The sequence below is a fragment of the Podarcis bocagei genome (assembly GCF_964188305.1).
Source record: "Podarcis bocagei genome assembly, chromosome: 4".
Classification (NCBI taxonomy): Eukaryota; Metazoa; Chordata; class Lepidosauria; order Squamata; family Lacertidae; genus Podarcis; species Podarcis bocagei.
The window spans coordinates 46,014,615-46,036,582 of record NC_138128.1 but is presented as its reverse complement, the minus strand read 5'-3'; the positions used below and the strand labels follow the sequence as shown (position 1 = coordinate 46,036,582).

Below are 21,968 nucleotides of genomic sequence, written 5' to 3'. Positions count from 1 at the left end.
GGCTTCAGCTGCAGAAAGGAAGAGGTGTGCAAAAGAAATCCACGTTGGAAAAGCAATTGGGCAATGGGCATTTTCCATGGAGACTGGCAGGCAGCTCTAGCTGGCTGTCCTGGCTCTTGGAAGCAAGGAGAGGCAGCCAGGATGGCCATCCTGGAAGGAACAAACAATACCCCAGCTGTCTCTCCTAGATTCAAGGGCCAGAAAAGACACACAGCCTTTCTAGCTGTGAGAGAGGCTTTGCACTTCATGGGCTGTTGCTACTTGCCCTAGGCAAGTGGGTTGTTGTGCCTCTGAAACATAGTATTGCGTGGGAACTCTAAAGCAGGGATGGGGAACCTGTGGTTGAACTTCAACTTCCATCAGCCCTGCCTAGCATAGCTGGTTGATGGGATTTGTAGTCCAACAACAGCTAAGAGGCCGCAGGTTCTGCCTGAAAGGAAACCTGCCTCTGTGGAAAGAGTTGGCACTCTGGTCTCCATCCAGTTCCCTTCCAGCCTTTGAAACTCTTTGAACACCATCAAAGGTGCCCTTTAAATGATAGTGGTTCCTACGTCCCTGCTGTTATGTAATAAGGCATGGCAGGTACGTTTTGCAGCTTTCTTATCACTCCTGCCCACTCTAAGTGTGCTGCATCTTGGGTGGGGACTTTCCCACTTCTCTGTGCAGTAGAGATAGCTTGAGAGGGCACTCCCCACATACACACAGGTGTATTTTGCAGTGGGGCAGGAAAGCAGTGGACGTAACTGCTGCTGATTCTTCCAGGACTATTTTATATATGTAGAGCATATAAATTTACATCCGGACATGTGTTGAAATAGGAGGATTTGTAGCATCCATAGCATTCTGTAAAAATAGCTCATGGGAGTCTTCCTGGCTTGATGGAGTCCAGGAAGCAAAACACCCTTCTCCGCAAGTGCAAGGTAGGCTCCGGACCTGCTCTGCAAGGGAGATCTCTCCTCCTTTGTGTTTTGGAAGCTATCTTTAACCTTAAATATCATTGCCTGGCAGTGATATTGGGGGAATTTGATTTGCTTTTAGACTGGGATTTTCTGAATGCCAGTATTTCCCTGGCAGGAAAGAGACTGACTTAACTTTTCCAGTGTAAATGAACTATGGAACACAAACTCTGCTCCTTGGCCTGTTTTCTATTTTGCTTTTTGCCTCCTTGCTGCCAAGGCTTCTCTTTCTCCCCTAAGCCACCTTTGATCGTCTCCCCACATAGCAGCTCAAAGGGACCTTTCCCATTGACCTCTGGCCTGGCAGAGTGTGGAGGTTGAGAGCTGATGGGCTCCTTTGTGTGGTCCGATTCCTCAGTGGTCAGTGCTGTCATTCCCAGGCGAGGCCTTCTTTTTCTTCTCCTCAAAGGAGAACCAACTCTGAGAACAGACCCTTGCGTCAGAGGCTGCTTATGCTGCCTCTTTTTGGTGGGCCCTGCTGATGTGGTGATTTCCTGGTCATGTTCTTAGCAGCCAATCCCTTCTCTCTTTCAGACCACGCGCAAAGCCCCTCCTGCGGACATCATGGCCATAGTGCAGACCCTGCCTGTCTCCATTGAGTCCGCCTCTGAAGGGGCTGCCCAGCTCCACACGAGTGCCTGCCCGTCCCCTGCAGCCATGGGCAGTGTCAGCAGCCTAATCTCCGGCCGGCCTTGCCACAAAGCCACAACAGAGTTTGGCCCTTTCCGCCTGCCTGGCGGAGCTGGTTCCCAAGAGCCCCTGTGCCATGGACTTCCCACCAAGAAGAGCAGCTATGCTTACGTAAGCGAAGAGGACTGGGCCGAAGAGGTGTCTCCCATCAGCCCCTGTAGTGACACGGAAGACCTGCAGGATGACAAGCCCCGAGTTGGCACCATCCGCGGACCACCCCCCAAGTTGGTGCCTGTCTCGGGGAAACTTGAGAAGGTAAGCAGAGAGCGTGCTTTGGGCAGAACAAGCTGGTCTGTCTAGATCAGCCTTCCCCTATTTGGTGCCCTCCAGATATTTGGACTACAACTCCCACCATCCCTGACCATTGGATATGCTGTACTAGGGCTGATGGGAGCTGTAGTCCTAAATTACCTGAAGGCTACCAGGCTGCGGAGAGTTGTTCTAGTTGACGAATGTTTCCTCAGCCCTATCAAAAGGCTAATAAGGATCCTCTTCCTCCATTGTTCATCTCTATCCTGATTCTGTCTTGAGAGAAATGCATACTGGACACAGGAGTTCATCCTTCTCAGTGCACCTATAATGTCACCCAGTTAAACCCAGGAAGGTGTATGCAGCTAAGGCAAAATCATGACAGGGTGTCCATGGGTTTCTGCAGGAATTTTCCCAGGGGCATATTAAAGCACTGAAAGAGGGAGCAGGTTAGTTTCTCATGACCCACAAAATAAGAATAGTGTCTCTACATTTTGCCTCATAGCTCAGCTTCTACAAGTGCCAGAAACGCCATCTTTATTTTAAACCGTAGGGGGTGGGGGCAACTATTCATGGGCTCTCTTATCCATGTTGCTAGATGGTGCTCCTGATTGCCTTTTGTCTGTATCAGCTAAAAAAGGGCAGCCATAGTCGCACCACATCAGTTACTACAAGTAGCACCATAGTCACCATAGTGTTCCTCCTTGCTTAGGAGAGGGTTGTGACAGCTGAGGAGAAGGCGGGTAGGTCCATCCTCGAAAGAAGTTCAGAAGTTCAGAAACAGCCCTTCTAATCTTGACTGAGATTAGACAAGGCCCATTACCTCTCTTGTGATATATGGAGTACATGCCTGCCAAAAGTTTGATAAGGTGGAGAGGGTTCATTATCCATTGATTTAAGTTTCCGGTATCAACCTCCACCCTAGCAATCCTGTGCCTGTGTGCTGTTTTTTAGGCCATGGAGAAGACGCTTATCCGGCCCACGGCCTTCAAGCCAGTCATGCCCAAGAACCGCAATGGCCCACTGCAGGGGCACTTGGCTCTGCGTCCCGGTGCCTCCGTGCTCTCCGAGAGCCAAGCTAGTCTCGCCCAGCTCTTTGGCGGTGCCCCTGTGGGCAGCACCGAGAAGCACAACTCCATGAGCTGCCGAACCAGCTCTCACTCGGGGACCATGTCGGACTCGGGGCGCAACTCCCTCTCGAGCCTCCCCACCTACAGTACTGGATGCAGCCAGCAGATGGAGCCAGTCAGCATCTCCATGGGCCACATCACCCTGGACGGCGGCGGCAGCGGAGGAGGCGGTTCGCGTGGCCTCACGGGGCCTTCAAACTCGGACAGTGGCCGCTCGTCGTCGAGCAAGAGCACGGGCTCTCTGAGCGGCCGGGGCCACCATTCCTCCGACAGCGGCTCCTGCGGGGGGCGTTCGCCTGTGCACAGCGGAGCGGATGAAGCCCTCCTCATTCACGAACTCGAGGAGAAGTTGCGGGAGCGTGAGGTTGAGCTGCAGCACCTGAGGGAGAGCCTGGATGAGAATGAGGTGGCCATTTGCCAGGTAAGCTGCTGGGGGTTTCCCGCTTGTCTCGTGGTCCAGGAGGTGGCCCCGCGTGGCAGGTCTGATGCAGCAGGGGGAGCGCTTGTGTTTCTCACCAAGGAGAGGGTTTCTTTGGTTTTCGAAAGGCTGCTTCTACTGTGGGACTGCCTTTGTTGGTGCTTGGAGCGGCAGCAGCTTCTCGTTTTACCAGGCAGCTTTCATGAGGCAGTTGCTGTAGGGCAGGAACCGGCAGGTTCATCTCCAATAACGTCAAGCAACTGGGAGCTCCTTTGTGGCACAATTAGGTTAAATTCACCTCAAGGCAGAAAGGGGTACACTGCCTATCTCAAGGTGCAGTGTGTTGTCAATGTTGACTAGGCTGGCAGCACTGCATGCTGGGAACTAGTCCTTGCAGGAATTAGCAGCATAACTTGGTTTCCAGTGTGCAGATTTGCCACTCCCCTTCTTGGCAGCTTCCGTACTATGACATGAACAAGTTCCGCAACTGTTTGTCTCGCAGCATCCTATTGTGACGGACAAAAATGAGTAATCATAAATAAGGTCTACATAATCTAATAAAGGAGCATTGTTGTGTGTCTTGTTACCAGAGTCATGATTTCACAAATGTTTCCAGTCTGTCATCTTGCTTTTCCAGACAGCATAATAATCTGTTCCTGGAACCCAGTTTGCACTTTGTTATCATCTAGGTGAATTAGTTGTAATTTTGGGCGCTTGCAGGCTGCTATTATTGTAATCTTTCTGTTGAGACCCAGTGGTTGGCTGCATCCCCTCCCATGCTGACTAGGATGTGTGATCAGGAGCGTAGTATCCAGAGCACAAAATGTTATAGTTTCATTATTGTGCGCTAGTTGAATCTGGACTACTGCATGCAGTCCTGGATGCCGTGTTTTAAGGGGGATACAGGCAAGCTGGAGAATGTTCCGTGGAAGGCAACCAGGATGCTGAGATGTGGAGGAACCAAGTCATATGAAGAACGGTTGAAAGAGCTGGATGTGTTTAGCCTGGAGAAGAGAAATTTAAGAGGAGACATGATAGCTGCCTTTGACTATCAGAAGGGCTGTCACTCAGATCAAGAAACAGATGTGTTCTCTGTTGCTCCAGAGGGCAGAACTTGCACCAATGGGTGGAAATGGCAAGGAAGCAGATTTCAGCTAAACATTAGGAGAAAATTATTAATGGTAAGAGCTATTTATCAGCCTTAAAAAAAAGTATGCAAAACAGGGACTGTTTCCCTCCTCCCACCTGCCTGAAATTTGACAGGTCTGATCCCTGGGAGGGGTAGTGGAAATTCTGGTATGTTGGTGCCAACTGAATTAAAACACAGAAGCTGCAAGCGGCGGCAGAGCTTTCCTAATGCAAGCAGTGACCTGGGGGTTGATGAAAAGGGGTGCTTTCCTTCCAGGTGTACGAGGAGAAGCAGAGGCGCTGCGAGGAAGAGATGGAAGAGCTGCGGCAGGGCTACACCGCCAAGCTCCAGCAGTCAGCGCAGAAGGCCCAGCGCAGCCAGCAGGTGCTGCAGCTCCAGATCTTCCAGCTGCAGCAGGAGAAGAAGAAACTCCAGGAGGATTTTGCACAGCTGCTGGCCGAGCGGGAGCTGCTGGAGAAGCGCTGCGCCTCCTTTGAGCGAGAGCACACGGAGCTGGGGCCCCGCTTGGAAGAGACCAAATGGGAGGTGAGCCCAGGCTGTGGGAAAGAGGGGCTTCCCTATCTCCCCTGCCCCCAGGTTTGAAAGTTGTATAGTGCACAAGGTTGCACCGCAAGCAGAGGGCTGGCTGTGCTGCTTTCAGAGATTCTGGAGGTTCCCTCTTGCCTTATTTCCCCTTAGAAGTCTTTAAACACCTGTCTTTAGTCTATCCAGGGAAGTTACCCCCTCCACATCACTAGTTATACCTTTCTGGCTGAATTGGAGGACAGTCCAGAGCAGCCTTCCTATCCAGCTGCCCTACAGATGTTAGCTGACAACAACTCCCATCATCCCTGACCTTTCACCCTGCTGACTGATGGGAGTTTGAGCCCATCAGCCTCTGGTTGTTGAAGAAGCTGGTATAGAGAAGTATAGCTTTCACCATGGGCTTGGGAATAATCCCTGGCATACTTTTTAGTTCTCTCTCAAATCCTCAAAACACATCATTTTGGGCACTGTTCAGAAGATGTCGAGCAGAGATGTTTGGGTCTTTTGGGGTGAGAACAGGATGCTGGGATAGCTCGGTTGGTAGAGCATGAGACTCTTAACCTCGGGGTTGTGGGTTCAAGCCCCACATTGGGCAGAAGATTCCTGCATTGCAGGGGGAGTGGACTAGACGATCCCCTTGGTCCCTTCCAACTATGATGTCTATGATTTTTCTATGACTAGACAGTCCACTGGCCTGATCCAGCAGAGCTCTTCTTACATTCTTAATCCAACCAGGCCTCTTGCTTTGCTGGGCCAGAATCTGTGGCATCTTCCAGGTCAGCTGATGCATCTTGTTTCACTCCCACCAGGTGTGCCAGAAGTCTGGCGAGATCTCGCTACTGAAACAGCAGCTGAAGGAATCGCAGGCGGAGGTGGCTCAGCGGGGCAACGAGCTGGTGCTTCTGAGGGCCCAGCTGAGGGAAGCGAGGGCTGAGCTGCAGGCTGGTGAAGAGCAGGTGCTGGGCTTGCAGGAAGTGGCCCACACCAAGTCCTTGGAGCTGGAGGTCTGTGCCAACGAGCTGGCCAGGCGCAAGAGCGAGGCGGAGCTGCTGCGCGAGAAGGTGGGGCGGCTGGAGCACGAGTTGGAGGGACTGCGCAGTGCGGGCGGGGAGCTCTGCCCCCTGTTGGCCGAGTGCGACGAGGCCAAGGCCCAGCGCCAGGCAGCCGATACCCTGCAGGGCTTGCGCTCCCAGGCCGAACGGCTGCGCGCTGAGCTGCTGTGCGAGCGCCGGCGCAGCGAGGAGCAGCGGGAAGCTTTCCACGCCGAGCGCGTCACTTGGCAAGGGGAAAAGGACAGGGTCATCCGCTACCAGAAGCAGCTGCAGCACAACTATATCCAGATGTACCGGCACAACCGTGACTTGGAGAGCCAGCTGCGCCACCTCAGCCTCGAACTCGAGGCCCGGGACATGGAGGAGTACGAGATGCACGGGGGCGAAGGCATCTGCTTCGAGGAGATTGCCGCCACCGAGATCTGACCGTGCCTGGCGGAAGAAGGCCTTGGTGAATAGGCTGCGCGGCCGCAGACAAGGGAGCGTGCTCCATCGGACGTGAGAACGGAGTGAGCTTGGGTCCAGTGGTGGAGGGAGGTCTGCTATACCTGAATCCCACTGGGTAGCACTTGTTCCATTACTTAACTTGTCTGGGGAACTCCCCCACCCCCACCAGCTTAACAGATTTCACTGCCATTGAGATAAGACAAGGACCAGAAGCCAGGCAGTTTCACTGGGAGGTAGAGGCTGCTAAGGATTTTGTCAGTATTTTCCAGACCTGCCTTGTAGGGAGGCGGGACTAACCTCTAACTAAGCCCGCCCTTTGGAATGTTGTAGCAGCAGCAGCTCCTCCTCCTCCTCCTCCTCCATTCCCCACCCCTCCCCATGAGGAAGCAGCTGCCCTCTAGGTCCTAATGCTCCTCAGCCTCCCACAAAGGTGTTGGCTGTGGTAGAAAATGGCTACCACTGTTTTGCCTCCTGTTCTGTGGGCTGGAGATACGGTGAAGGCAGGAAGCTCTCTCTTCTGCCACTACCTGTATGAAGTGACCCAGCTGGCCCTCAGCCACCACCTGGCTGGAAGTTAGGCTAAGTTGGCCTTGCTGACAGCCAGCTGATCCACTTAACTGGTGGGAAGGAATTAGCATCGCCTGTTTTTAGGCTGGCTGGAGAAGCATTTTACAGGATGCTCTTTTGACCTTTGTCCCAGTCCTGGGCTGGGTAAGGTGAATCTTTAAAATAAATGGGGGACGGGGACATACAATCCAAAGCCACCGAGAGAACCCCAGATGCTGTGACTCTGACAAGTTGTACAAATTAAGCAAACTTGCACACATGCACTTTGTTTGCATAATTTGTGCTGCTTACAGTAGTTGTAAAGGGAAGGTTGTTTTGTAAGGTCCACACAAACTATTTTTTTATAGTCATAAGGACAGCAATAATAAGAATGATAAATAGCGGTAAGACCCAACATTGATTCTCAGGATGCTGAATTCTGGTCCCACATTTATTGCTTATTTCAGTGCTAAAGAACGTTCAGAAGAGCTCTGCTGGGTTAGACCAAAGGCCAATATTATGTTTCCACAGTGGCCAACCTAAGGGAAGCTCACAAGCAGTGTATGAGCCCAGCAGCCCTCCCCTGCAGTTTACCCACACGCACCTCAAAAAAAGCTGGTATTTGGTGTCAAACTGCTTCTGATGTATGGAAGTAGCATCTAGCAAATGTGACTGGTAGCCATTTTGTGGAATTACAGAAGATATGCAGGCCTAGCCTGATCTCACCCAAGGCATTGTGGGAAGACACTGTGCTAGGCTTGCTGAGGAAAAGTAGTCTCCCTCTGTGCTGTGGAAGCAGGAGCCCCCCCCCAGCACCCCCCCCAAGAAGACTAAAAGGCCAAAGCTTCTCAGGCATCTGCATTGGTTGCCTGATGCCCTGTCACGTGCCCTAACCTTAAGGGGACCAGGACAGCCAACGTATCACAGTTTATAGACGATGTCATCTGCATTCCTGCCCCACCTTCACTTCCATGATGAGTCCGGTCATGGAAAATAGGCAGGGTATAAGTAAATATATATTAACAATGATGCCCAAGTTATTTTTATAGGACATTCCCAGATATTTGAACTCCTCTTGCTGTAAGCTGGGGATGTCTTCTTCTCCATACAAGACCAGGGTCTGCCCATTTGCTTGGGGATGCTGAGTCTTGTACCAGGGCTCCGAGTTACTTGCCAGTCCCACTCCTCCCTCCCCCCCCAGGGGGGGACCCTGCTGCATGGGGACCTGGGATGTCCTTCCACCCCACCCTCAATTGCCTTTGTCGCTCCTGGTTGAGCTCTGATTTGAGAGTGCCTTTTGTTTGGGCCTTGCTGCCTGAGTCTCCCCCCCACCCCCGCCTGCCCTCCTCCAGCTTGTGCTTTTCTGCTTCATAAGCTGCTTGAGGGCCCAGTGGTACTGCCTTTGAGCCTGGCTGCAGCACCGTCCTCATGATACCCCCATTGCTTTTCTTTCAGGCCTGGCTGGCAGAGTGCCCTACTGGCTACTGTTTCTCATGGATGATGTGGGTAGGCCATCATTTGCAAGCCTAATGTCCTTCTGATATTTTGGACTACAGCTCCCATCAGCCTCGGCCAGCACACTGGCTAGGGCTGTTGGGAGTTGTAGTCCAAAATATCTGGAGGACACCAGGTTAGCGAAGGATGGGGTCAGTTGATGGACAGCGTCCCTTGACTGCTCCCAGATGCCTGCATTCTACAGGTGTCTCAGTTCCATTCCACCTCATGGCTTCTAACCAAATGTGATTCAGTTTGAATCCTATTTCTCTTTAATGCCTGGTTCCTGTTTTCAGTCCAGCCTTCCTTTTTGATCTTGCAGTACCCAGCTGTCCACTTTCTGTTGCAAGTAGCTTGGAGGCAATTGAACACCAGAGTTGCTCCATCCAGTGCCCTCAAGCCCACACATCTTTAAAAATCTGTACTCAAGCTGCTTTTGGAAGTGAGGAAAAAGCCCGGCCCAAATGCCCACCCTCTACTCTCACATCCAAATAGCCTAGGACCTTTTCTGCAGATGGGCTCTTCAGAGAGCAGCATCTCCACTTGCGGAGAGCGATGCCCTCCATACCTGCTGTGGAAACCCCCCCTGATAAATTAAGCTTTATGCTGCCCACTAGCTTCCTGGAGGTAAAGTGTTTTTAAAAAGAACTTCATTGCAAATACCCTGCAATATTTGCCCAGGAGCAAAAAAGGTCAGCGAAGCAGGGTCTTGTCTTCTGGGGTGCGGATAAGTAATTTCCAGAGGAGTTTGACTGGGAGTGGCTGAATATCCTGTAAAGGAGAAAAGCTCTCTCTGGTGGAGAGATGTAGCCAGGCTGACTACATATCCCTGGGGTTAACAGGGTATAGCTGAACAAGGAGGACTAGGAACAGGAATGAGTTATCATTTCAGCCAATGCAGGAAGAACCAGATGGCAGAGCAAACATGGCTCTGATAGCCACAGTGGCTCACCACCTTCTCCTTGACCACCCTGAGTTCTCCTTTGTGCAGCTAGTGCTTGATGTGCCCATCCTGCCAAGCTGGTCAGATTTTCTTAGCCCCGTCCCTCTGGCTGTGCAAGCGCTGAGCAGAGAAGCCTCTCCTTGAGTGACTTGTGACCAGAGTGCAGCCAATGCCCAGCCTAGTTCAGCACCCTGCTCAAGCCGCTTTGGAAATAACAGCCCCATTGCTAGAGGAGGGACTGCCTGATATCTGCCAGCCTGGTCTAGCCTTAGCTCCAGTTCCTCCTGTTTATCCGCATGCAAGAAAACAAAAGAGCACACTCAAGAATTTGGGGAGGACGCATTCCAGCTCTGTATGATACTTTGGATTGTTTGCAGAAGGGAGTTTATGGCTTCCACGTTCACTTGGGAGATTGTTGTGCATTCCAAGAGAACAAGCCATCTCCGCCCACTTCCACCCCTGGTCATTCTTAACTCTCCTGCCCATAGTTATGGGAGTGCACGAGATTGGCGCCAGGGACACACAACACTAGACCAAAGGAAAAAGCTTGGTGCATGTTATTTCTGTGACTGTTGCTTACCTGATCCCTCTCTTCCCCTCCCTTTTTTTAGAACCACTTTGTGTTTTACTTTTTTTTTTACTTTTATTTCTGAAATTGTATATTTTCCAAGCTGTGTAAATTTCTTGTACAAACCAAAAGAAAAGTGTGAATTAAAAAAAGAAGACGACAAAGCCACTTCTGTGTTTTTTAAGAAAAGCCACCTGGTGGTTTGATGGGTGAAGGTAGTGGAGCATGGAAGGATGAAGATAGGGTAGAGTGGTTCTGATGATGGATGAGAAGCAGAGGTGGGTGGGCTGGTGGTCTTGCACTTGCACACCCTTCCTCTTGTTGCTGTATAAAAACTGGGTCCAAATGCACCTTGGTTCACAATTGCCACCTTCACTCAGTGGCTTGCAAAACATTTGTGGCAGCATCTTTTAAAAAATGCCCCATAGGGAATGTATCCACCTGGGAAATGGACACTCTCTGATCCAAAATAGCAACTTCAGTTCAGGGACCTATCCCTTTCCTTTAGCAGATCTTCCCTATTAGGCAATAGCTGGGGGATGCTTTGAAACAGACATTAGGATTCCAGGCCAGAGAGCCTCTGTAGGTCCTCCCCACGTGGAGTTCAGAGAAGAGGATCTTCTTTTTTGCTGGCTTGCAACATCATGGCCATTGCAGAGCGGCTCTGAGGCTAGATGGAAACAGTGACCACCAGCTTGCTTTGCTATACGTCTCCTACTGGGACTGCTGCCTGCTTATTTCTCTATGGATTAAGCATTTGAGTTTCAATGGAAGAAAGTGTTGAGTGAATATATCAAGCCCTGTTTCCTGCATTAATTATCTCGTGGACCCTCGGACGGTTGTCTCTCCAAAAGGAGAGAAGAAAATCCACAACTCACTTGCAGACGGATGTTCAGATGTGTTAAAACAGTGCCATTGCCTAAGTGCTCAACCTGAACTAGCCAAGTGTCCAAAAAGTGGCCAGGCTGGTTTAAAGGTGCCAGCCCTACATCCTGCTATCTGAAAACCTCCACTCAAATGAGAGCTGTACAAAGTTCCATATGCCAAAAACAACTTTGACACCTGCTCACTACAGCAAGAAGTTTGTTGCAAAGCAACTAGTCTTGGTTGCAGCTGTCCCACTTACAGCTGCTCATGAAAGCATCTTCTTGGTGGATTTTGGAAACAGAACACCTGATTCCTGTCGAGGCTGGTCCTATGATAGGTGCACCTGCGCTTCCCTGCTGCTCTTCTGGAAACAGGAAGCTTGACATGTTCCCTTAAGCCCCCTGCTTGCTAAGTGGCTTCCCTTCTTACTCACCCAGCCAGTAGTTTGCTTCAGCGGTACCACTAACTTTCTGAGCAATAGGCAGCCATCATAAACAGGTCCTTTGCTGACAGTGGGGGCTTGCAGCCACTTTGAAGGCCTAGGCTGGCCACGTTCTTCAGGACGTGTCGCTTTGTCCACGGCATTACCTGGCTCTCTTCGGCACCTTCACCACAATCTCCATGGGCTCCTTGGCTTTGTTGCGATAGGCCTGGCGGATGATGTCCACAGCTCGCTGGTGGGTCACGTTCTGCAAACTCTCCCCTTCCACTGCAACCAGCTCTTGGCCCGCCTAGCAAAAAAAACCCCAAAAGGAGTTAGAAAAGGAGGCCCAGTATTCCTATATGTATTATATCGGGGAAGAGATGTAGCTCAAGAGGAAGAGCTGTAGCTCAGTGACAGAGCATCTGCCTCCCATGCAGAAAGTCCCAGGTTCAACCCTGGGCATCTTCAGGTAGGGCTGGGAAAGACCCCTGTCTGAAATCTGCCAGGGAGCTCTTCCTTAGAGCAGAAGTATGGTAGGGGCAGCTGCACTTCAGAGCTAGAGTCACCAACTATACATGGGAACCAAGCTGTCTTAGCTATGGTGACGCTGCACGGAACAAGCCCCTCAGCTAACCTACCTTTCTTGTGTCTCACTTGTGTAAGCATCTTTGCTATGCCCCTTGGTACTCTGTATATCAGCCTTCCTTAACCATCCAGATGTTTTGGGCTACACCCGTCAGCCCCAGCTAGCATGCTGACTGGGGCTGATGGATATTACAGTCTAAAACAGGAGCAGCCAACATGCTGTCCTCCAGATGTTGTGGAATACAACTTCCATCATCCCTGACCTTTGGCCATCTTGGTAGGTGTAATCCCAAACATCTAGTGATCACCAGGCAGGGAATACTGCACATATTCTTCAGTGCTGGTTCCTTGGATTTGATGCCCTCTGTGAGTTCCCTCCCCTGAATGAGACCTCTTTCTCACTGCAGTTGTTGCTGCCCAATAACTTGCCTCTCCCATTGCCTTCAGTGGGCATCAGATGTGGACCTTAGCAGATGCCCAGCAATGCCACAAGAACATAAGAACAGTCTGCTGGATCATCTAGCCCATCACCCTGTTCTCACAATAGCCAGGCAGGGAGGACCCAAGGGCAAGAGCACGCCCCTTCTGCAATTCCCAGCAACTTGTGTTGAGAACCACAACTGCCTCTGACTATGGCTAGTGGTCATTGGTTTTGTTGACTTGTCTTTAAAAGCCATCCCAACTGGTGGCCATCACAGCCTCCTGTTGGAGAGAGTCCCATAGTTCAGTTACATGTCAAGCGACAATGCCAAGCTGGATATTGCATCCTGAGTTAACAGAATAGCTGGATCCCTGTGTATAGCAGTAATGCAAAAGCTAAGCTGGAGAGAGAGAGAGAGGGAAGGAGGGAGAGAGACTCCTGTCTCTGGGCTTGGCAGGGAGGTGGTCTGGCGGCAGAGAAGGGAGCTTTGAAGAAACTGGCAAGCCTTAGGTCAACACCCTCCACCACCAGCCGCCCTCCATAAATATCGCAGAGGAGTGTCACCTGTGCCTCTAGCCAGCCATTGACCGTTTCTCCCCGCCACAGCAACCTGGGGGACCATTAGGCTTCCCCCCTCCAGAGCCACCTGGCAATCTGGGCCTGCCATCCTCTCAGCGAAGAGGCCACCGAGGGGGAAATCTAATTACAGCTGCTCCCGGGGACAGATGAAGAGTTGCCTGGTGGGCGGGCGGGCGGGCCAAGGCCCACAATGGTTCTTTGTCAGCGCCCGGCCTCATTACGCAGGCCTTGTGAAATGCCGCACAGCGCCCTGAACCGTGGGGAACCCTGAATGGCACAATGGGGTGTGTATGCCTGCCGCTGGGGCCCTCGGCCTCATTATAGGACAAAGCACAATGAGCGCTTACTTGGTGGGGAGGGGGCGGATGTCTTAAAAGGGTGAAACCGCGCAGGGAGGTTGGGCTGTGGGGATGTCAGATGGGAGGCGCAACCCCTTTGCCATGGAAGGGGCAATGCAAGTGGGTGGGGTGGGGGTGAGATTCCTGGCCACCACGGCACACTCTCTTGTTTGGGAGCCACGAGATTGGCTTGCTCAACATGAGTTGGTGGCTTCTTAGAAAGCTTTGATCACTCTTTCGCAAACACAGGGATCAGTGTGGCTCACTTGGGATTCCCCTGCTTGTGATCTAGTGATCCCATCCCAGTCCTGTGGTGATGGACTCTGAGACATAAATACTCTGGAATAAGGTGGGTCTGTTTTGTAGAGATGCCTTGAACCCTAGTTGTGGATTATGGGAAAATCCTGTTTTGCTAGCATAACCCAGGGTGTCCTCATACTGGGACAAAAAAGTAGGATAAAAATGTCATTGATTAATGAATAAATAGATCCAGGCTTTGCTGATTAAGGTCTCCCTCCCTAGCAAAGGGATATGATATGGCACACTTGTAGGATTGTTATATTACCTTCCTGTATATGGATTTGACTGGCTGAAATCTCTCTGTCTCTCTTTTTTTACTTCTTCCACATTAATCCCACTTATGCACCATGCTTTTTAGATTACAATGGTTTCATCAAGATCCTACAAGCTGCAATAGATTCCTCCATGCAGTCTTTTTCAGTTGTACAGTAAAAGTGTGCTTGCATTGAAAGCAATTTATTAATTCATAGCAATAGGAACAGAGGAATAAATTTAGTAGGTTCTATGTGTCGCAATTCCACACAGAAGCTACAGTCCTGTTCATCTTTGGGGATTAAGCTCCCTTGCACTCGGGAGGAGTTACTTTTGAGTAAGCTTGCATAGGATTAAGGCTGCATGAACAGTGGTGTAGAGGGACAGGCTGCTTTGATGGGAGGAGGATAGAGGAAGAACAGACTGTAGAGACAGCAAAGCGAGAGTATAGGGATTAGGGAAGGAGAGAGATTGCTGCCTGCTCTATGACAGACTCCCCTGGGTGACCTTGGCCAAGTTGCTTCCCTGCTAGTATGGGGGATAGGAGGGAGGGTGCTGTCCTCCTCTGCTGGTGGGTTATGTGGGGGGGGGGAGGAGCTGGGTGTGCAAATACTGCTGAAGCAACTGCACAAATCCTATTGAAAATGCACAGAGTAAGTGTTGTTTGCTGCATGCTGCAGAAGCTGTGTATGTTGCTGTGGGCAAGCTGAGAAGAAATATATAATGGCTATGCAAAGATCAGCTACACTAGGGACAGCCCATGTGCTGCACTCCATGTGCTGTTGCCCTCACACCATCCCTAACCATTGAGCCATGGTGACTTGGGCTGATGGGAGTTATAGTCCTGTAACATGGAGAGCACACACTACATTGGCTTCCTGGACCAGACTTTCTCCACCTTGGGCCCCCAGATGTTGGACTACAACTTCCACCATCCCTGGCCACTGTTCCTGCTAGCTTGGGATGGTGGGAGTTGTAGTCTAATAACAGCTGGGGACCCAAGGTTGAGATAGGCTGGCCCAGACCAGACTGAGTAGTGCTTTGCTCTGGGTGTACGAGTGGGCCATGGGCGGATCGTAATACTCAGCTGCTAAGTAGAGAAACAAGGTTTGTGGGTGGGGGGTACCTAGCCTCTGTATGGAGCTGGTGCCGCTGAAAGCCAGCCTTGCTTTGCTGCTCTGCTTACCTCCAGATCTCCACTCAGGGATGCTGCTCCCCCCGGAAAAATCTTTTCAATCTTCACCATTGGCTGCAATTTGGACTCTATCCCACCGGAAATACTGATCCCTGGAAAACAAAGTAGTTCTCTGTGAGCACTCGGGAGTAAGTTGGAAAAGTGACTGAGCCAATACAATCCACTGCCAATACCATCCTCCCTGTCTGGAGAACAGGAGCACCAGGTGAGCCAACAGCCTGGAACAGCAGGTGGTGCCAGAGAGTGGCGCACATGCTTCGCTTGCTGGCAATTCGGGAAAACAATAGGCCTGCAGACTCCTTAAGCACATGGTCTTCCAATTTGGTGTCCTGGCCTTGTGAGGTAGCAGGACCAAGCCAAAATATTTTGCTGCTGGAACAAAAGACTCGTTTCTCTTTCCTCACAGCAATTGGACTTCTCCATGACTGCTGAAAGTGGCATAATAGTGCTTTAAAGGTATGGTGTGGATGAGACCTAATTCTAAGCGGGTGTTCACCACCTTGTTTACCAGTCCTCCAAAGCAGGGTAGTCCTGCTGAAAAAATCAGAGAGGTTTCTGAACTTTCCCTTGTCATCCTTGGGCAGGAGAAGGAGAGGTCCTTCAGCCTTCCAGATGTTACTGAACTACAGCTCCTGTCCTCCTTCACCATTGGCCACACTGGCTGGGGCTGATGGGAGTCGAGTCCAATCTCCCTTCTCCTGTTCTAGGGAAATGGGAAGTACAGTCCAAGCCAATACAGGGGAACACAAGCAGCCTGGGTGGCAAACCATTGCGATGTCCCTCCCAGACTGAAGGAAGTCTGTAGCTGCTGTCCACTTTGCTGGAGGTGACAGGAAGGGCTATGTATATGTGACCCCCCTCCCGTTGATACCTTCCAATGAATTGAAGCCTAAAATCTCAGATCTGTTCCTTTCGGTAGCCCGAGATTACTCACTTCGTAATAGTCAGAGAACTGTTTCCTCAGCTGTACGCAAAGCACCCAGGGGGAAGGGCTGGGACCTTTGCTTCCATTTCCAGGGCTGTCAGTGGTGCCTTTAACTTACCCAGAGACTGTTTGCTCTTGGACAGGTTGACCGTCAGCAGCTCATATTCCTCCTCCAGGACATCACTGGGGCCATTTTGGAGCAGGCCCTCTTGGTCAGCGGCCGGGGCGTCCTTGAAGAGCTGCTTCAGCTGGGGCCTACCTCTTCGGGGCCTGTTGACCGCAGAGTACAGGGTGTCCTTGGCAGGCTGGACTTCCCCATGTGGCCCCCAGACTGTGGCTTTGCCATGGCTTGACTTGGGCGTGCGAGGCCTCCCTCGGCCAGGCCGCCCACCCCCTTGCTCTTGGGGTTGCCCCGCCTCTTCCCGAAGGGGTGCTGCTCGCGTGGGGCTTGCTGACATTTTTGCGGGCTTGCTTAGGAACCAGTGGGGCTGCCCACCGCCCCCAGCAGTTGAGGCGGAGATGCTGTGGGAGGCGTAGGCATCCACTGGCACGTCGGGAAGAGGGGTATAGCCTCGGGGGTGAGTCCGTCTAGGGCTGGTCGAGAGCTGCAGGCCTTTCATCCTATCCTTCAGCGCTGCTGCTGCTGCTTCCTCTGCCTCCCCTCCTTTCTCCTCGCTGGTCACTGGCTTCAGGAGGAAGCTGCCCCGGAAATCTGAAACCAGAGTCACAGGATGTGACCATCACCCGAGCAGCCCTGTCCTAGCAATCCTCAGAAAAAGGGGAAACAACTAGGTGAGAAGGGTCTAATATCTGAATGCCTAAAGTGAACTTGGAAGGAACCATAGCTCTATGGGAGAGCATTTGCCTGCATGCAGGTCTCAGGTTCAATCCCTGGTTAGGAATGTTCCCTGCCTGACACCTGTGAGAACTGCTTCCAGTCAACAGCAAGCTGTTTCTACACCTATGGTCTGGGTTTTAGGCAGCTTCCTCTGTTCCTAACTTGTGGAAAGGACTGGAAATGTGTGGCTGAAGTTGGCTAATAGTTCCCAGTTCCTTGGTTGCATTGGAACTTCCATGCAGATAAGGATTTGTGAAATGGCAACCAACTTCAACCTTGTTCAAAACATAACATTTTGAGTTAATGTTGCAATACTGAATACAAAAGAAACGGTTAATTGTCTCGACTGCGTTTCCTCGGCTGAGATTTTTTGGAGGATTGTGTGTGTGTTAGCAGGAATCACAAATATGGCCCTTGCCATTGGTTACCATAATACAGGGGTCAACAAGCTTTTTCAACAGGGAGCCGGTCCATTGTCCCTCAGATCTTGTGGGGGGCCGGACTATATTTTGGAGGGGGGTGAACGAATTCCTATGCCCCACAAATAACCCAGAGATGCATTTTAAATAAAAACACACATTCTATTCATGTAAAAACATGCTGATTCCCAGACCGTCCGCGGGCCGGATTTAGAAGGCGATTGGGCCAATTCTGGCCCCCAGGCCTTAGTTTGCCTACCCATGCCATAATACCTATGTGCCGTTCTAGGTAAGGAGCTGGGTTAAAGCAAGTCAGTCCAATGGTCCCCTCTTTGCTGAGCACCATCTCTCCCTATGAGCAGAGGCTCACAGAAGATTTTCACCAGCCCTGCTGCCTGAGTTAACTGAACCAGAGGTGCCAGATATTTGGGCCCGAATCCCTCCTTGGCCAAAAACCTCAACGCTGCACCCAGAACATCTCTTGCAAATGAAATGAAATGTACACATTCATGCCATCTGTATTATAACTCACTCCCAAACTCAAACTCAAAGTCTTTCCCCCCACATCGATTCCCAAGTACAATATTTTGGGGTGCTACATTTAAGCACGGTGTGTGTGTGACTCCAAGGATGAAGGCTGGGGACTCACCAGGCACTGGGGTGATGAGATGTCTCTTGGGAGGTGTTTCTTGCTGTGCTGGGCGGAGAGCAGGTGACCTCACTGTGAAGAGAGAAAGGTGGACAAATTGAACTTCATTTTCTTTTGCACAGTGATCTTGGGTGGCATGGTGGCCAGCCTTTCTACCTGGCTACTTTCCCCTCAGAGGTTAATTTCTAGAGAAAAAGGAGCTTCCGGGGCTTCGGAAGCCAGGCCTTATTCTTCTATAGAAGGCTTATTCACCCTACTCCTATAAGAGTATTATGTATGTATGTATATATACATACATACCCAAAGCTAAGCTCACACTCTGTGATGAAGGAGGATGTGCTATGTACATGTTCAGAAACTCCCTCGTACTTTGCATTAAGGATGAGGGAACCTGAGGCCTTCCAGATATTGCTGGACTCCACGTTCCATCAGCCTCAGCCACCGTGGCCAAGGATCTTGGATCTTGGGCGTTGGAGCCCAGCCCCATCTTGGAGGACCACATGTTTCCCTTCCCTGCTTTACGCAACTCCAGGCTCAGTTGCTGGCACTCAGGATAGGTTGAGGGCACAACCGGCAATGGAGACTGGCAAGCCAAGGAACTGGCTGGGGCCCCTAGATAGTCAAAGGGTCCACTGCCACTTTTCTCACACTGCACGGGGCAATTGCTAGTTGCATGAATGGCACAACATCCATTTTGCCCATGGGTGTAGCCAAGGAGGGCAGGGGGGCAGCTGCCCCCCCTAAATCAAGCAAATCAATAAAAATACTTAACTAAGTTTCTGCCCCCTAACATGAAGCCTGCACCTCCCCGCAATATAAATCCTGGCTTCACCCATGATTTTGTCTCTTGGTGCCAAGAAGAACTGAGCAGAAAAATCAACAGTCATTTGGAATAAATATTCAAATGGTTTGCAAGAAATGTTGATTCAGCTGAGCTCTCCCCATATTACCCCATTTGCTTTCTTTTCAGGACAAATAAATAGACTGAAATGATCCTTTCCTCGTGGCAACCCTTTTGAATAGGAATGTTTTCCACCAACTGCTTCTAGCACCCATAAAATGAAAGAGAGCTTTGACAAGCCCCCCCCAATCCATCGCCCCCTCCTTCTTCCACCTGCAATCCTTGCTGGTTCCTTCCCCACCTGTTCTGCTCTTCAGGGCATCATAGGCTTCGAGCTCCACTGGCACAACCATACTGTCAAAACGGCCCAGATCCGTGGGGGTGATCACACTCCTGTAAAAAAAAAAAAAAAGTGGAGAGAAGACTCATGGGTGTCTGGTGGCTCAACTCTCTGCTCATGCAATGCAGCTGTTTTGGGGGGAGAACATGGCAAATAACCGAAGAGCACCAGAAGGAAGCAATGGTCACCCTGGGCAAGGCTGGCGTGATGTGCGCTTCTCTCCTGTGCTCCCTCTCCCCACCCTCTGAGTTTAGGGGTGCAGTTCAGCCTCCCACAGTTTATTGCTTCCTGTTCCTACCTGATATCTCTGAGGAGAAGCAACTTTTCAGGCCGGTCGAGAATCGCCAGGAGTGGCCTCACCAGATCTTCCACTCCACTTTCTTGGATGTACTGTGTATTGGGGGGAAAGTAACCATCATCAGAGATCAAATGGGAGCCCCATCTTGCTATTCAGTTTGAAGCAGCAACAGATCCCCTGATCCCCGTTACTACTCTTTGTTGCTCTAGGATGGGTGGGGAGTTTAATCCTGCTTTCCGTAAGGAACTCTTTCCCAGAATAAGCAGAATTGAACTGCCTGGGCATCAATGGATGGCTGGGGGGTTCAATCTGGCTTTCTGTTGGGATCTTCAGCTGTACCAGATGTGAAGCAGGTGTTCATTTGGGGAAAATGGGGAGGCCTGGCAGGTCAAAACTGGGCCACAGGCCAAAGGTGGTTCCCCCTCCCTGACCCAAAGTTGGACTCCTATCCCTCATCAATTGTTTGGTCCTGGCTTCAGGTGGGCAATGTGTGGCCCCAGCAGCAATCGGTTCAGATTTCAAGAGTCAGGCTGGGAGGGGGGGACAGAGAACAAGGCATGTCAGAGATACAGTGTGGTGCTGGTGTTACAGAAAGAGTGCAAGAAAATGGGTAGCCACCCCACATTGGGCTCTGCTTCTGCCCATTGCTGGTTTCAGCACTGTCCACCGTTTGTAAGTGGCCCCCAACAGATTACTCCCAAGGGAGTGTGACCCTTGACAGGAAAATCTAAGAGAATACAGACAGTGGACCTATCTGCAGACTGAGCCATTTTAATCAGAATGCTATCCTTAAACATTTTAATAAAGCATTTTAAGGTTGCAGTCCTAGACACACGAGAATGTAACACACACACACACACACACACACACACACACACACACACTGTGAACACAATTCAATATGCATAGGGCTGAATTGCATGCTTGTAGGTGGAAGTCTTTATTAGTTTATAGGATTCCTGATAAGTGATAAGTAATCCTGCCCTTAGCGGTCTTGGCAAAAAGAAACCCGTTTCAGGGTGGCTGCTGCATCAGGCTATTAAGCAATCCTCTCCCTGCCCTAGTTTCATTTGTCCCTCTCTGCGCGAAGATTAGTGCCCCCCTCTTTTCCTTGGGCTTCCCAGAAGCAATCTTGGGAATGAGTTTCAACAATGTGCTAGCTCAGAGCTCCCTCTAGTGGCACATCAAAGGTCAACAGGAATGGTGAGAAGTGGGAGGTACCAAACTGGTGAGGGCAAACATTCCATACCCTGCAAGTGTCCCAGAAAAACCAGGACATCACACTTTTTCTCACAAGAGGACACTGGCCTTTTTGGGTGCTGTGACCTCGCGCAATTATGCACAGCGACCTCTCCCATCTTGCATGGCACCCATGCCCAAAAAGCACTGGGTTTTTTTGGGGGGGGATTGCAGTGCAAAATGGTGCAAGATCAAAGCACCAAAAATGGCCACTATCCTCTGGTGAGAAAAAATGGGAAGATGGCATCCAGGTTTTTGCCTTTGATGCGTTGGAGGGTATGTAAGACCTTCAAAGCTGCAGTGAAGGTTGGATTGCCAGACATACCAATGCCTGCTTTGTCCTACCAGATTTTCACCCTTAGCCTGTACAAAATAGGCTCCAAATAAAAGCAAGCAAACCAACTGTGGCCACAAACACTCTTACTCCACTTTAAGAGTCGTGTCTCTCCCCCCCCCCCCCCGCAACAAGAGTCCTGGGAACTGTAGTTTGTTAAGGGAGCCAAGAACTGTTTGAAGATTTTCAACACATCACAAATCTCAGGATTCTTTGGTGGGGAAGCCATGACACGTAAAGCAAAATGAGAGGCTCTTAGTTAAATGAATGCAAAGCCTGCCAAACCATGTGCCAGAGTGAGACAAAACGCAAGAGCCTCATGTTGGACCATCCTGTTAATCGTCCTGTTTGGCACAGTAGTCACCAGCCTGGTACTTCTGGGAAGCCTGTCAGCAACAGGACAAATGGGATGCTTTAAAGCACAGCCTTACGGAAGAGAGGTACAAACATAACTGAAGGCAGAGTGAGGCAACTATAGAGCATAAGTTGTTGCAAGACATTTCACAATCAAGGGAGAGATCGGCCCATTCAGGCACCATGGCACACATGGCAGCTGTCCTCCATCCTTACCCGGGTGCAGTGTCTCAGCACAGCTGCCACTTCATCCTCCATCAGCAGCTTCCTGGCCATGTCTTCAATAAGCAGCAGGTGGCTCTCGGTGACTCTGCTGCGCTCTGTGCCATTGTACTGGGGAGAGGAGCCCAAGGAGGGGAAAAGGCGGCCTTTTTCTGGGAGGGGCACCACAGAAAGTCAGTGCAAAAACATAATCCGGGAACAACAAAGCATGAGGCCATTAGCCACTTGGAACCACAAGCCTGAAATGTAAGCATGCACTTGAAATCTTATGTCTGTGGGTAACTACTGGCATTGCACATGCAAGTTATTCTGTACCCACAAGCACCCCAGTGTAGATGAAGATGGTTAGGGTGCTGGATTTGGATGTGGGATGTTCAGGT

At 50.8% G+C, this 21,968-nt stretch overlaps 3 protein-coding genes across 11 annotated transcripts in view; 2 read left to right on the top strand and 1 right to left on the bottom strand.

Moving 5' to 3' along the window:
• Positions 1-7,999, top strand: part of LZTS2 (leucine zipper tumor suppressor 2) — a 60,749-nt gene extending 52,750 nt beyond the window's left edge. For all 9 annotated transcript variants that reach the window (XM_081192332.1, XM_081192334.1, XM_081192336.1 and 6 more), the window contains 4 exons: positions 1,491-1,901; positions 2,850-3,446; positions 4,849-5,118; positions 5,928-7,999. In XM_081192332.1, coding sequence (XP_081048458.1) covers positions 1,521-1,901; positions 2,850-3,446; positions 4,849-5,118; positions 5,928-6,596 — 1,917 coding nt within the window. In that variant the 5' untranslated portion in view covers positions 1,491-1,520 and the 3' untranslated portion in view covers positions 6,597-7,999. The remainder of the gene's footprint in view (positions 1-1,490; positions 1,902-2,849; positions 3,447-4,848; positions 5,119-5,927) is intronic.
• SFXN3 (sideroflexin 3) overlaps positions 1-21,968 on the top strand; it is a 175,390-nt gene that overhangs the window by 106,454 nt on the left and 46,968 nt on the right. The gene's annotated exons all lie outside the window — the stretch shown is intronic.
• Positions 9,968-21,968, bottom strand: part of PDZD7 (PDZ domain containing 7) — a 30,093-nt gene continuing 18,092 nt past the window's right edge. Inside the window, exons 10-16 of the mRNA XM_081192330.1 lie at positions 21,583-21,740; positions 19,440-19,531; positions 19,103-19,194; positions 17,961-18,032; positions 16,173-16,766; positions 15,121-15,221; positions 9,968-11,766 (exon numbers count right to left, since the gene is read on the bottom strand). Of these exons, the coding sequence (XP_081048456.1) occupies positions 11,620-11,766; positions 15,121-15,221; positions 16,173-16,766; positions 17,961-18,032; positions 19,103-19,194; positions 19,440-19,531; positions 21,583-21,740 (1,256 nt within the window). The 3' untranslated portion in view covers positions 9,968-11,619. The remainder of the gene's footprint in view (positions 11,767-15,120; positions 15,222-16,172; positions 16,767-17,960; positions 18,033-19,102; positions 19,195-19,439; positions 19,532-21,582; positions 21,741-21,968) is intronic.